The sequence below is a fragment of the Engystomops pustulosus genome, chromosome 2 (assembly GCF_040894005.1).
Source record: "Engystomops pustulosus chromosome 2, aEngPut4.maternal, whole genome shotgun sequence".
NCBI lineage: Eukaryota > Metazoa > Chordata > Amphibia > Anura > Leptodactylidae > Engystomops > Engystomops pustulosus.
The window spans coordinates 13,908,459-13,922,730 of record NC_092412.1 but is presented as its reverse complement, the minus strand read 5'-3'; the positions used below and the strand labels follow the sequence as shown (position 1 = coordinate 13,922,730).

Here is a 14,272-nt window from a genome sequence, read left to right as displayed (position 1 = left end):
CACATGGCTGTAAGGGGGGGGGGGGCGTATATTTGGCTGCAAGCATGGGGACATACATACGCCCCCAATGGCACCATACCGCTCCGTTCATGGGGAAAATTTGGACATGTCCTATCTTTCCCGTGTTGCAGCGCCGTGTCAACCCTCCTGCTCTCCGTGGCGCCGAACGTATGCCCGCCCGGTGAGATGTAAATTGTTTTTATGAAGTAAAGACGGCGGAGAGTTTAACTCTGAAGCCAAGCGTTCCCTGCCTCAGAACACCCAATCCACTGTACTTATGGTCCTGCCTTCAGGGACATCATGACCAGATCTCCTGAAGTTCGGAGCATGATGTCATTCACATGGGACTGCTGAACTATCCACCTCCCTGACTTCATATAACCAATTAACATCTCACTTCAAAGTTGATTTTCTGGGTGATGCCACCACACCGGACCCTGAAAGAAACTGGAAGTTGTTCAGTTGCTTGACTACATACTAGTAGGGGTTTATGAGACCAATTTCTGAAGACAGGTTCCCTTTAAGGGAATATAATACAAGGGTTATTTCACAATGATGTGACCACCTGCCCCTCACATACTGTATCATGTATTATGGTAGAAGCAGCTTTTACCTCATGTATGAGAGGAATATTACCTCAGAAATCCTAATTGCTCTAGGAGTTTGTGTAGTTATTTGTCTGTTGAAATTTTGTCTGTTGAAAAATCCTCGAATAAACTTTAATATTGGAAAACAAATTGATCATTTCAGAAATGTATAAAGTTACAGTTTTAATTAATCAGAGAAACAACATGTCACTGATTTTAACAACACAAACTAGACAACTAGACAATTAACATTTATTCCCTATAGGGAATCAAATCAAAATAGAATTGAATAAAAAAAAGGAAATACCTAATTTTTTTCCCCAGTCTCCAGAATATTTACACATCAGGTGACAAAAAGTTTGATCAATCTTTATTGAACTAATTAAAACTATAAGTCACTTTATAATAAGAGAAGCCATTGTGGTGGAGGCAGTGATGCTGCAGGAGATGACGTGGAGGCACCGGGGCAGGTACAAAACATTCCGGAAGACAATTCAGGCGCATCGGGGAGGAGCGACTCCCGAACACAGATACGTTTACACCTAAACACTTGTGTTCAGAAAGTAGTAACACACGATTTACCGGTTATCAGGACAAAACACGTGGTACTAGCCCCCAAATGCAAATTATAACAATCATATGGGAGGGGTGATTGTAAAAATCTTTCATCAGCGCAGATTCACTGCCCCCAAGACACCGGGGGATGAGCTGCTGACAGTGACAGGTGATATGTAACATGTAACAGTCACCTAAGAAACCATCTGTACCATGATCATTTACAATAGGACAATTGTATGGAACAGATCTGCATAGGAACATTGTTCATGATGATTGGCCTGAGCACCGGCCCATATCTCTAAGCTTTGGATCAACAATCAAGCTCCCCTGTGTGAGTTCTCTGATGTTTAACAAAACTTAATTTATAGCTAAAACATTTTCCACATTCAGTACAAGAAAATGGTTTCTCCCCTGTGTGAATTCTCTGATGTTCAACAAGACTTGTTTTACAGCTGAAACATTTTTTACATTTATTACAAGAATATGGTTTCTCCCCTGTGTGAGTTCTCTGATGCTCAACAAGACCTGATTTCTTACTAAAACATTTTCCACATTCAGCACATGAAAACAGTTTCTCCCCTGTGTGAAATTTTTGATGTTCAACAAGAGCTGATTTGTGCCTAAAACATTTTCCACATTCTGTACATGAAAATGGCTTCTCCCCTGTGTGAGTTCTCTGATGTATAAAAAGCTTTGCCTTTTCCCTAAAACATTTTCCACATTCAGAACATGAAAATGGCTTCTCTCCTGTGTGAATTCTCTGATGTCTGAAGAGATCTTTTTTTGTGCTAAAACATTTTCCACATTCAGAACATGAAAATGGCTTCTCTCCTGTGTGAATTCTCTGATGTCTGAAGAGATCTTTTTTTGTGCTAAAACATTTTCCACATACAGAACATGAAAATGGCTTCTCTCCCGTGTGAATTCTGTGGTGTTGAATAAGACCATCTTTTTTACTAAAACATTTTCCGCATTCAGTACATGAAAATGGCTTCTCTCCTGTGTGGGTTCTCTGATGCATAACAAGAAGTGATTTCCGAGAAAAACACATTCCACATTCAGTACATGAAAATGGCTTCTCTCCTGTGTGAGTTTTCTGATGTCTAGAAAGCTTTCCTTTTTCCCTAAAACATTTTCCACATTCAGTACATGAAAATGGCTTCTGCCCTGTGTGAATTTTATGGTGTAGAATAAGACTTGATTTATTAGCAAAACATTTCTCACATTCAGTACATGAAAATGGCTTCTCTCCTGTGTGAGTTCTCTGATGTGTAGAAAGAACTGATTGACACCTAAAACATTTTCCACATTCGGGGCATGAAAATGGTTTCTCCTCTGTGTGAATTTTCTGGTGTTGAATAAGAATTGATTTATCAGCAAAACATTTTCCACATTCAGTGCATGAAAATGGCTTCTCTCTTGTGTGGGTTCTCTGATGTATAACAAGAAGTGATTTCCGAGTAAAACACATTCCACATTCAGTACATGAAAATGGCTTCTCTCCTGTGTGAGTTTTCTGATGTCTAGAAAGCTTTCCTTTTTCCCTAAAACATTTTCCACATTCAGTACATGAAAATGGCTTCTGCCCTGTGTGAATTTTATGGTGTAGAATAAGACTTGATTTATTAGCAAAACATTTCTCACATTCAGTACATGAAAATGGCTTCTCTCCTGTGTGAGTTCTCTGATGTGTAGAAAGAACTGATTGACACCTAAAACATTTTCCACATTCAGGACATGAAAATGGCTTCTCCCTTGTATGAATTTTCGCAAGTTGATCAAGACTTGATTTCTGGGTAAACTGCTTCTCACATGAAGACTTCCTTTTATCTCCATGATTTCCCTTCTCGGTGGAAGGATGTGGTTGATTATCTTCTACATTACCATGTAGAGCTGAGGGGGGACGTCCACCGAAACCTCCTTTACTATTTTCTCCTGAAAATTATGGTCAAGAAATTAATATTGGAAGTTTCCTTTACAAGCAGAAGTGAAGCAACGTGTCAGTAACATACAGTCGGCTATGGATAAAAACTGCCAACATCATAGATATTCATTGCTTATATAATACATTGTCAGATAATCTGATTACAATCCAACAACCAAATACTAAACAGAAGTCATCAAATCCTTAAAAACCATATTGTTCTACTTCCAGGACATAAGAGGATTGTGTAACCAGAGATTCCCATCTCACCCTAGAGCCTAACAGTCCTAGAAAATGGCTGAAATAAGTGGAGGAAGTCGCGTTCAGCCACATATACAGGACACCTATAACATAACCACCATCCAGGTATATGGCCAGCTGTATACTTCATGCTTAGTGAAATACAATTTCAAGTTACTCTATTCCCTGGGAGGGACTGTCCTAATAAAAAATGGTCCATTGTGGGATAAATTGAAATTTTAGCTGTAAAATATAAGTTCCTACAGGTCCGGTTCTGTGTTTTGGACATAACTGTTATATTATCTGTACAGGGTTTTTTCCCATGTTGCACCTCTCTGTAGGGGTGCTGAGAAATCCTGGAATAACCTGTAAGTAAATGAATTCCTCCCAATAATAGTAATAATAAACCAGGAGAGAAGTTTCTAGATTTCAGTCAGTTCTTTCATATCTCCAGGATCAAATGTTATAATATTCCTCGGAGCCTCATAGTAACACAACATGTGGGTACAGATGGATGTGACTGGAGGAGGAGACCAGAGACAGATGAGCCGGTGTCTATGTCATCTCCATCTCCTCCCCTGGATGTGACCTCTCCCTGCAATGTATAAGGGAAGAATAACCCACAAGATACATGAAAGGCTCTTACCCTCCTCTGTCACTGATGAGGGGATTTCCTCTCCGCTCCTCCTTCCACCACAACTTTCCTGGAAAGATCCAACATGAGAAATCAAGGAAATGTATCCAGAAATTATCTTATATCCAAATGATGGACAAAAACATCGAGACGGTGGGATCTTAGAGGATATAATAAGAAGAGACAGAATTAATATTCATCCAATTATTTTACAAGTCAACTTCAATGTTACAGCTATAAAACATATAAAACGTTGTGATCCGATCCTGAGGTGGAGACTGCGCTTATGATTATCCAGTTCTTCTACTCTGAACTGCACGCCTTACCACAATCTTTATTAAAACTAGAAACCATTTATTGCCTTCACCCACCACAGTAACCATCAACATCATCACATAGATCCTCCACCCACTGAAGGTTAGTAGAAGCTTCATTGAATCAATCTATAGAGGATTTATAAGAGTCTCAGCTCCATCTACCTGATGATCCAGTGGGACAGTCTGCTCTGGATCCTCTGGACAATCTTGAGAATATTCAAGACTAGAACATCTATCTGGGTGGTTTCTTTGATTGGATCCATCTATAGGAAATATATACAGTGACTGATACATTGTCTATATGTGATGATGAGATGATGGAGGAGGTGACCTCACACCTGCTCTGTCCTCTATAATCAGGAAGGTCTCCTCTTACCTGGTGATGTGAGGGGCTGGTGGTCCTCCATCATCATGTCCTTGTACTGATCCTTGTGTCCTTCTATATACTCCCACTCCTCCATGGAGAAATAGACAGTGACGTCCTGACACCTTATAGGAACCTGACACCCACAATGACACAGTCATCACCCAGACCCCTCCCTTGTGTTATTGTACAATGTCCCAGCATTCCCGACAGCGCTCACCTCTCCGCTCAGCAGCTCAGTGATCCTGGAGGTAAGTTCTAGGATCTTCTGCTCATGTATCAGTGAATGAGGTAGAGGCTCGATGATGGGGCTCTGGGTCCATCCTCCTGACACACGGGGGGTCACACACTCACCAGACGACTTCTTCACTACTGTGTAATCCTGTGTATGGGGAGACACTGATCACTACATAGAATTGCGTAATGTTTACTCTTTACAGTTTAATTCATAGAAATAATGGTGATGTTCTGTGAGACTCTCACCTCCCCTGTTATCCAGGGAATGATCTCCAGGGTTAGGTCCAGGATCCTGGCAGCCATCTGGTCTCTGACCTTCTCCATTCCTGGTGGACCCATCACCATCATGATGTCCTTGTACTGGTCCTTGTGTCCTTCTATATACTCCCACTCCTCCATGGAGAAATAGACAGTGACGACCTGGCACCTTATAGGAACCTGACACACACAATGACACAGTCATCACCCAGACACCTCCCTTGTGTTATTGTACCATGTCCCAGCATTCCCGGCAGCGCTCACCTCTCCGCTCAGCAGCTCAGTGATCCTGGAGGTAAGTTCTAGGATCTTCTGCTCATGTATCAGTGAATGAGGTGGAGGCTCGGTGATGGGGCTCTGGGTCCATCCTCCTGACACACAGGGGGTCACACACTCACCACTAGACGACTTCTTCACTACTGTGTAATCCTGTGTATGGGGAGACGCTGATCACTACATAGATCCTAAGAATCCTTCACCTCTCCAGTCATTTCCCGCTGTTATTCCTAGAGATAAGAGCCGTGTCCTGGGAGACTCTCACCTCTCCGGTTATCAAGGAGATCATCTCCAGGGTGAGCTCCAGGATCCTTGTATGCATCTGGTCTCTATCCTGGACCAGATTCTGTCTGTGCAGCTTCTGTATATAAAGAATCTGAGGGAAAATGAGAAGGACAGAGGATAAATTCCATCTAACAATAGTCTAGTGTGAACCTACTCAATGTGAAAAAAAAAACTTTCTATTGTTCCATCGTTCTGGTTCCCTAACAGTGTCACCCTGCTTTCTTCCAGAGAGTGTGTAACACCTGTTGCCTAAAAGTCAAAGATATAAACTCTGTGACTTTGTGGCATATACGGGAGTATGCCGTATTAGTGGCTCCTCCATATTTTTATGTTACATTTTCCATCTTTCCTGGATATTTTATTATTTATTTCTGCATACCTGTTGCCTAAAGCTCTACCACTTCCATTTTTTTCCAAACACGCTTCATTGACATATAAATGACAGGGAACATTCCAATGAACTATAAAATTGCACAGGATAGAATAATAGAATACAAATGGGGCACATTTACTTACCCGGTCCATTCGCGATCCCGCGGCGCGTTTTCCGACGTTGATTCAGGGCTTGCCGGGATTCACTAAGGTCGTGCGCCCGATATCCACTAGGTGTCGCTGCTGTCCGCCGGAGTTCACCTTCTTCGTCCCGGTGTATGTGAGTGCTATTCTTGCGACACAAATTTTTTTTTTTAATTCTGCGGTTTTTCCGAATCCGTCGGGTTTTCCAGCGGCCACGACCCCGATTTCTGACATGTGAAAGCAGGCGCCGATGCGCCACAATCCGATCGCGTGTGCCAAAATCCCAGTGCAATTAGGCGCAAAACGGAAATATTCGGGAAACCCAAAGAAAATGCGCGATTTGGACCCTTAGTAAATGAGCCACACTGTCTTAATATCCAATGGCAAGTGTCCAAAAAACGGTCAAAAGCCAAAAAACCCCACCCCAACATTACAACAACCAACCCGGTCAAACGATAGAGGGAGTAGAGCAAAATCCACAACATTAACCTCTGAATACATAAGTAGTTATCACATTTTTAAAGGTCCAAGTTGAAATAAAGGTCAAATGACAAACATACAGTTGTACTCCAAGCCAACTGGAATAGGCAAAAGAAAATTGACCAGGCAATGCCTCTCTGAGGCTACGTACATTAAACAGCATTTCAGTGGAGGAACAACTGGGGCCGCACACCTTCAGAAATTTGTCCACATAAACTCTATAATAGTCTAATAAGGTAGAGCCAGGACTTGGTCGGCCATCCAAACAAATAGCAACATCAAAACAGGCTAGATAGAGGGCTTTCCGAAGATAAATGGTTTCGATTGCATCCGATCTTCATCCTTTGTTATGCCCAATAGGCATAATGCAGGGGAGACAGACCATTTTGTTCTGGAGAGAGTATAATAGAGAAGTCATCATAGTATCATAGTATATAAGGCTGGAAAAAGACGCAAGTCCATCAAGTCCAACCTTTAAGAATTAAATAAATGTTTTATCCCCATAACCCGTGATATTTTTCCTCTCCAGAAAGGTATCCAGGCCTCTCTTGAACATGTACATAGAGTCGGCCATAACAACTTCCTGCGGCAGAGAGTTCCATAGTCTCACTGCTCTTACAGTAAAGAACCTTTGTCTATGGTGATGGTAGAATCGCCTCTCCTCTAGGCGTAGAGGATGCCCCCTTGTCCTGGTCACAGGCCTAGGTATAAAAAGATCTTTGGAGAGATCCTTGTACTGTCCATTCAGGTATTTGTACATTGTAATCATGTCTCCCCTCAGTCGTCTTTTTTCTAAACTGAATAATCCCAAATTTTGTAATCTGTCATTGTATTCTAATCCCCCCATTCCCCTAATAATCCTGGTTGCTCTCCTCTGCACCTGTTCCAGCTCTACTATATCCTTTTTATACACTGGTGCCCAAAACTGTACACAATATTCCATGTGTGGTCTGACCAGGGATTTGCATAAGGGCAAAACTATGTCTTTATCATGAGAATCTATTCCTCTCTTGATACATCCCATAATTTTATTTGCTTTAGCAGCAGCCGCCTGGCTCTGGTCACTAAAATTAAGTTTACCATCCACCAATACCCCCAAGTCCTTTTCAGCTCCAGTTTTACCAAGTAATTGACCGTTTAGAACAGTGGTCCCCAAACTACGGCCCGCGGGCCACATGCGGCCCGCGAACCGTTTTTAACCGGCCCCCGCCGCATCCAGCGCTTGGAGCGCCAGCGGCTCCTGCTGAGGCCCCCGGCAGGTCACGGCAGTCGGGCAGGAGCCTCCGTCCGCCCGGACAGGAAGCTCCTGCCCGTCCCTTAATAGTGCTCGATGCGGTCGACGTGGCCGCTCGAGCACTATTATTACAGGTGGAGCGATGTGGCCAGAAGACAACCCCGGCGCACATCGCTCCTTGAACCTGGGTTCGCGGCCGCGTGATGACGTCATCGCGCGGCCGCGCACCCCTTCCCGGCCGACAGCAGCCCGAAGACAGAAGACTCGGGAGCCGCTGCCAGAGGCGAGTATAGGATTTTTTTTTTAAACTAGCAGCAAATATATTTTGGCGGCCGGGGGGCCCAGATATAAATAAAAATAATTAATTATGGAGGTATTAAATAAAATGATTAATGGTGGAGGAGCAGTATAGGGAATAATTAATGATGGAGGGGCAGTATAGGGAATAATTAATGGTGGAGGGGCAGTATAGGGAATAATTAATGGTGGAGGGGCAGTATAGGGAATAATTAATGATGGAGGGGGCAGTATAGGGAATAAATAATGATGGAGGGGGCAGTATAGGGAATAAATAATTATGGAGGGGGCAGTATAGGGAATAATTAATGATGGAGGAGCAGTATAGGGAATAATTAATGGTGGAGGGGCAGTATAGGGAATAATTAATGGTGGAGGGGCAGTATAGGGAATAATTAATGGTGGAGGGGCAGTATAGGGAATAATTTATGATGGGGGGCAGTATAGGGAATAATTCATAATAGAGGAGCACTATAGGGAATAATTAATGATGGAGAGGCAGTATAGGGAATAATTAATGGTGGAGGAGCAGTATAGGGAATAATTAATGGTGGAGGGGCAGTATAGGGAATAATTAATGATGGAGGAGCAGTATAGGGAATAATTAATGGTGGAGGAGCAGTATAGGGAATAATTAATGATGGAGGGGCAGTATAGGGAATAATTAATGATGGAGGAGCAGTATAGGGAATAATTAATGATGGAGGGGCAGTATAGGGAATAATTAATGATGGAGGGGCAGTATAGGGAATAATTAATGGTGGAGGGGCAGTATAGGGAAGAATTAATGATGGAGGAGCAGTATAGGGAATAATTAATGGTGGAGGGGCAGTATAGGGAATAATTAATGATGGAGGGGCAGTATAGGGAATAATTAATGATGGAGGGGCAGTATAGGGAATAATTAATGATGGAGGGGCAGTATAGGGAATAATGATGGAGGAGCAGTATAGGGAATAATGATGGCGGTGCAGTACAGAAAATAATTAATGATAGATGGGCAGCATATGAAATAATAAGTGGTGGGGGGGAAGCATAGGAAATAATCTAGGATGAAGGAGCAGTATAGGATATGTGCAGTGTACAGAGGAATTTCTTTTTTTTTTTTTAACTTTAGTCCGGCCCTTCAACGGTCAGAGAGGGACCGTGAATGGCCCCCTATGTAAAAAGTTTGGGGACCCCTGGTTTAGAACATAATTATACTTTTTGTTTCCATGGCCCAAGTGCATAACTTTACATTTATCTACATTAAATCTCATCAACCATTTCTCTGCCCACTCCTCAAGCTTCCACAAATCCCTCTGTAATGCTAAACTATCGACCTCAGTATTTATTACTTTACACAGCTTAGTATCATCTGCAAATATTGACTGTGTAAACCCACTACAAGGTCATTAAAAAAAATATTAAAAAGAAGTGGCCCCAATACTGACCCCTGTGGCACTCCACTGGTAATGTCAACCCAATCTGAGAATGTGCCATTAATGACGACCCTCTGTTTTCTATCACTAAGCCAATTACTTACCCAAATACACAGATTTTCTTCTATTTCCAGCAGTCTCATTTTATATACCAACCTTTTATGTGGCACGGTGTCAAATGCCTTTGAAAAGTCCAGATATACAACATCCACAGCGTCCCCCAGATCCAGTCTTGAACTTACCTCCTCGTAGAAACCAATCAGATTAGTCTGACAGGACCGATCTCTCATAAACCCATGCTGATGGTCGGTTATAAGGTTGTGCACAGTGAGATACTCCAGGATAGCATCTCTAACAAACCCCTCAAATATTTTCCCCACCACAGCAGTTAGACTCACGGGTCTGTAGTTTCCAGGATCGCTTTTTGATCCTTTCTTGTATATTGGTACCACATTTGCTATGCACCAGTCCTGTGGAACATAACCAGTCCTCAGTGAATCTTCAAATATTAAAAATAACGGTCTGTCTATCACGGTACATAGTTCATGCAGAACCCGGGGGTGTATGCCATCTGGCCCAGGTGATTTATCTATCTTAGTGGTTGTGAGGCGGCGCCGTACTTCTTCCTGTGTTAAACTGTTGACATTCCAAAAAGGATTTACATTATTCCTTATTGTGTCTTCCACCAGGGGATTTTCCTGGGTAAAGACAGTTGAGAAGGCGACATTCAGTAGATTGGCCCTTTCCTCATCTCCTTCCACCATGACCCCCATGTTATTTCTAAGGGGACCCACGCTCTCTGTTTTTAGTTTCTTATCATTTATATACTTAAAAAATAATTTGGGATTATTTTTGCTCTCCCTGGCAATTTTTCTCTCAGTCTCTATTTTTGCAGCCTTTATCCGCTTTTTACAGGATTTATTTTTCTCTCTATAATCCTGTAATGCCTCATCGCTACCTTCACGTTTTAGCACCTTAAACGCCTTATCTTTCTCGCTTATTGCTTTCCTTACAAGACTAGTTAGCCACATTGGCTGTTTCTTGTTCCTCTTATGCTTTTTCCCATAAGGTATGTGTTTCTGACAGGACTTTTTCAGAATATATGAGAAAAAGTCCCATTTTTGGAGGGGGCTTTTGTCTTTAAGAACATTATCCCAGTCTATGCCTTTAAGGTCTTCCCTTAGTTGCTGAAAATTTGCCCTCCTAAAGTTTAGAGTGTTGGTTGCCCCTTCCCCAGCGTTCTTAGTAAACCGTAGAACAAAATCAATGATATTATGATCACAATTCCCCAGGTTCCCCCCAGCCTGTAGTTTTGATACCCTATCAGGTCTGTTGGTTAGGATAAGGTCCAGCAGTGCCCCCCCTCTTGTTGGCTCCAGGACTAGTTGCGACAGTCACACTCCTGGATGAAGCAATGTAGTCACAATTACACATAAGGTGGATAAAGTCTGCTCAATCAGCCCAACATCTGTGACATCTGGATGTAGGGGATCTATGTTAGGGGTGAACCTCCTAGCAGTTCTGAAAAAAGATGCATACAGATCACAGAAACCAAACCAGAATCTCAATAAGAGAAAAGGATGAGAAAACTGCCTCTGCTGCAGGGAGCTGGGCTAAAAAGCCAGGATGTAGTTTCATACAATGAAACATAAAGGGACATAAACCAAGGTGCCCAATGCGGCTTTTCTGCATGAGACCACACCTGCCTGGCTGATCCATGCAGGGGCAAAAGATGACCGGGCCTGTAGTCAAAGGCTTCTAGTACCGGCCACAGGGAGCACTGGCGGATAAAGTGTCTAAATGAAACTCGTCATCAGGCATAAAGTCAGGGGAGACCCAGCTACAAATATGTTGTAGATGACCTGGCAGATAATATAAAAATAGATCTGGGAAAAACGCACCAGCCTGCAACTTGCAGGTGTAAGCGTGGACAGACAAAGCTTCACTCGTCCCCTGCCCCAAATAAATTAGGTAAACAGTGAAACCAACTGAGAGTACAAATGTCTGGGCACAGAACGTCTGAATGTTCGAGAACTTATAACAATTGAAGTGATAATTTTGAGCAGTTTGATACGTCCCGACATAGACACAGTGGAGAGGAACAACTACTTTCTCTTTAAGGTAAACCAGTAGGGGGCTCAAAATTTAGGGCGAATGAGCGAGATGAGTCCCTGGCTATGTGCACCCCTAAGTATCTCTCCACCTGAAGGCCGCAGTATTCCTGCCCCATCTTCATACCTGCGTAAAGGCAAAAGATCGGATTTAGCCTAATTAACCCCTTAACGCTCAGCGTCCGATATATCGGACGCTGAGCTCAATGACTTAGCGTTCAGCGTCCGTTATATCGGACGCTGAGCCCATGCCGGTTCAGCTCAAGATCTGAGCCGAACCGGCATCGGGAAACACGGGGTGCCGGCTGTGACTGATAGCCGGCACCCCAGTGTAACACCCGCGATCGTAGTTGACTCCGATCGCGGGTGCTTAACCCGTTAAATGCCGCGGTCAGTGCGACCGCGGCATCTAACATGCCTCTGGGGGGTCTTTCCCCCACGATCGGCCCCCCCGAACCGTTTTCGGGGGGCGCCGATCGTTGCTATAGTAACTCTGGGGTCCGATCTGGACCCCAGAGTTACCTGCAAGAATTGCCAGTAAGATGGCGTCTGTGACGTCATCTTACTGGCACAGTGCCAGCCTATGCAAGTGTATAGGCTGACACTGATAATACTCTGCAATACATGAGTATTGCAGAATATTATCATGAACAAGCAATCAGAGGATTTCTTGTTCATGTCCCATGGTATAAAAGTGAAAAAGTCAAAAAAAAAAATGTTATTCAATAAAAAAATAAAGTAATAAATCACTAAAAATGCCCCAAACCCCCAAAACATATAAAGAGACATATAACTAAAAAAAAAGTCTAAATCATAACACAAACCCCACATATATAGTATCACCGCGTCCGTAACAACCCGTAGAATAAAAGTAAATCATTATTGAACCCCCACGATAAACGCCGTAAAAAAAAACTGCTATAAACCTTCCAAAAATTATGATTTTTAGCTATTCAATCCCACAAAAAATGCTATAAAATGCGATCAAAAAACCATGTGTACTCCGACATGATACTGGTGCAAAGTACAACATGTCCCGCAAAAAATAAGCCATCAACCAGCTCCGTAGCCAAAAAAGTAACAATGTTATGCCACTTGGAAGACGGCAATACATAAATGATTGATTTTTCCCCACATTAGGGTTTTGTTTGACAAATTTAGTAAAACGTAAGAAAATATATTCAAGTCTGGTATCCCCGTAATCGTATCGACCCATAGAATAAAGATAACAGGATTATTAGTCTATACGGTGAACACCAAAAAAAAAAAGAGTCAAAAATCCAGTACAGAATTGATGCTTTTCTACTCCTGCCCTCAAAAAAAGTTCCTAAATTTTCAACAATAGGTGATACCAACCCCAAAATGGTAACAATGGAAAAAGCATCTCATCGCGCAAAAAAAATGGCATCACATGGCCCAAATAACGGAAAAGCGAAAATTTTATAGCCTTCAAAAGGGGGCAATGAGGAAACTAAAATCCTGGCAGCTGCAGGGCGCTCCTTCCCTTCTGCGTCTCGCTGTGCCCCCATAAAACAAGTAACGGCCACATGTGGGGGGTCTCTGTACTCAGGAGAAATTGCAGAACAAATTGTATGGTGGGTTTTCTCTTTTTATATTTTGGAAATGTGTAAATTTTAGGGCTAAATGAACGTATAAGGGAACAATTTGACCATTCTAAATTTCACCTCCATTTTGATTCAATTACTATGAAGATCTCAAGGGGTTAACAATCTTCGTAAAAGCTGTTTCTGATAGCTTGAGGGGTGCAGATTTGAAAATGGGTTGGTTATATAGGGGGTTTTGATGCTAAATATGTAAAATTTCATTCCAAACTGTATTTATCCCCAAAATAGTCAATTCTGAAAATCCGGAAAAGCGATATTCTTTTTGTAAGCCGCGTGACATCAAAATAAATTATCCAGACATTTCAGAAATTATGAAAATGTAAAGTAGACAAATGGGAAATGTTATTCAGCAACTTATTTAGGTGGTAAATCTATCTGCCTGGAAACGCAATGATTTTGAATTTCGAAAATGGCAAATTTTTCAAAAAATGTATCATATTTTCTTTTTTTTTGTAAATAAACGCAAAACTTATCTGCCAAAATTTACCACTAAAATGAAGTACAACATGTGGGGAAAAAACAATCTCAGAATCGTTTTGATAAGTAACAGTGTTCAAAAGTTATAACCATATAAAGCGACGCAGGTCAGAATCCAAAAAATCGGGCTGAGCCTTAACCTGCAAAATGGCTGCGTCCTTAAGGGGTTAATGAGCAAACCTGAAAAATCTCTGAAGCGTTTAACCCCTTAAGGACGGAGGGTTTTTCGGCTAATTTCTCGCTCTCCAACTTCAAAAATCCATAACTTTTTCATTTTTACGTGTACAGACCTGTGTGAGGGCTTATTTTGTGCGTAACAAATTTTACTTTCCCGTAATGTTATTTATTTTAACATGCCGTGTACTGCGAAGCTGAAAAAAAATTCCAAATGTGGAAAAATTGAAAAAAAACCGCACGTGCGTCACGTTCTT

General features: G+C 42.1%; 3 protein-coding genes across 4 annotated transcripts in view; 1 reads left to right on the top strand and 2 right to left on the bottom strand.

The window, feature by feature from the left end:
* LOC140119963 (uncharacterized) overlaps positions 1–14,272 on the top strand; it is a 1,020,783-nt gene that overhangs the window by 406,081 nt on the left and 600,430 nt on the right. The gene's annotated exons all lie outside the window — the stretch shown is intronic.
* The window catches only part of LOC140119780 (uncharacterized), a 272,257-nt gene that overhangs the window by 176,214 nt on the left and 81,771 nt on the right, over positions 1–14,272 (bottom strand). For both annotated transcript variants that reach the window (XM_072139134.1, XM_072139129.1), the window contains 2 exons: positions 5,384–5,548; positions 5,108–5,299 (listed from right to left, as the gene is read on the bottom strand). In XM_072139134.1, the coding sequence (XP_071995235.1) occupies positions 5,108–5,299; positions 5,384–5,548 (357 nt within the window). The remainder of the gene's footprint in view (positions 1–5,107; positions 5,300–5,383; positions 5,549–14,272) is intronic.
* LOC140119805 (uncharacterized) lies at positions 835–4,833 on the bottom strand. The gene is made up of 4 exons (XM_072139204.1): positions 4,637–4,833; positions 4,423–4,523; positions 3,956–4,103; positions 835–3,080 (listed from the first exon to the last, which is right to left on the bottom strand). Exons 1-4 carry the CDS (start codon positions 4,719–4,721, stop codon positions 1,456–1,458), a joined length of 1,959 nt encoding a protein of 652 aa, XP_071995305.1. The 5' UTR covers positions 4,722–4,833; the 3' UTR covers positions 835–1,455.

What these genes read in the sequence shown, in the direction of transcription:
- LOC140119805 (XM_072139204.1), bottom strand. Translation starts at nt 4,721, where the DNA reads ATGGAGGAGTGGGAGTATATAGAAGGACACAAGGATCAGTACAAGGAC. An exon ending in CCAGCCCCTCACATCACCAG is followed by an intron (nt 4,524 to 4,636) that starts GTAAGAGGAGAC and finishes TATTTCCTATAG; the next exon opens with ATGGATCCAATCAAAGAAAC. An exon ending in CTCATCAGTGACAGAGGAGG is followed by an intron (nt 3,081 to 3,955) that starts GTAAGAGCCTTT and finishes CATAATTTTCAG; the next exon opens with GAGAAAATAGTAAAGGAGGT.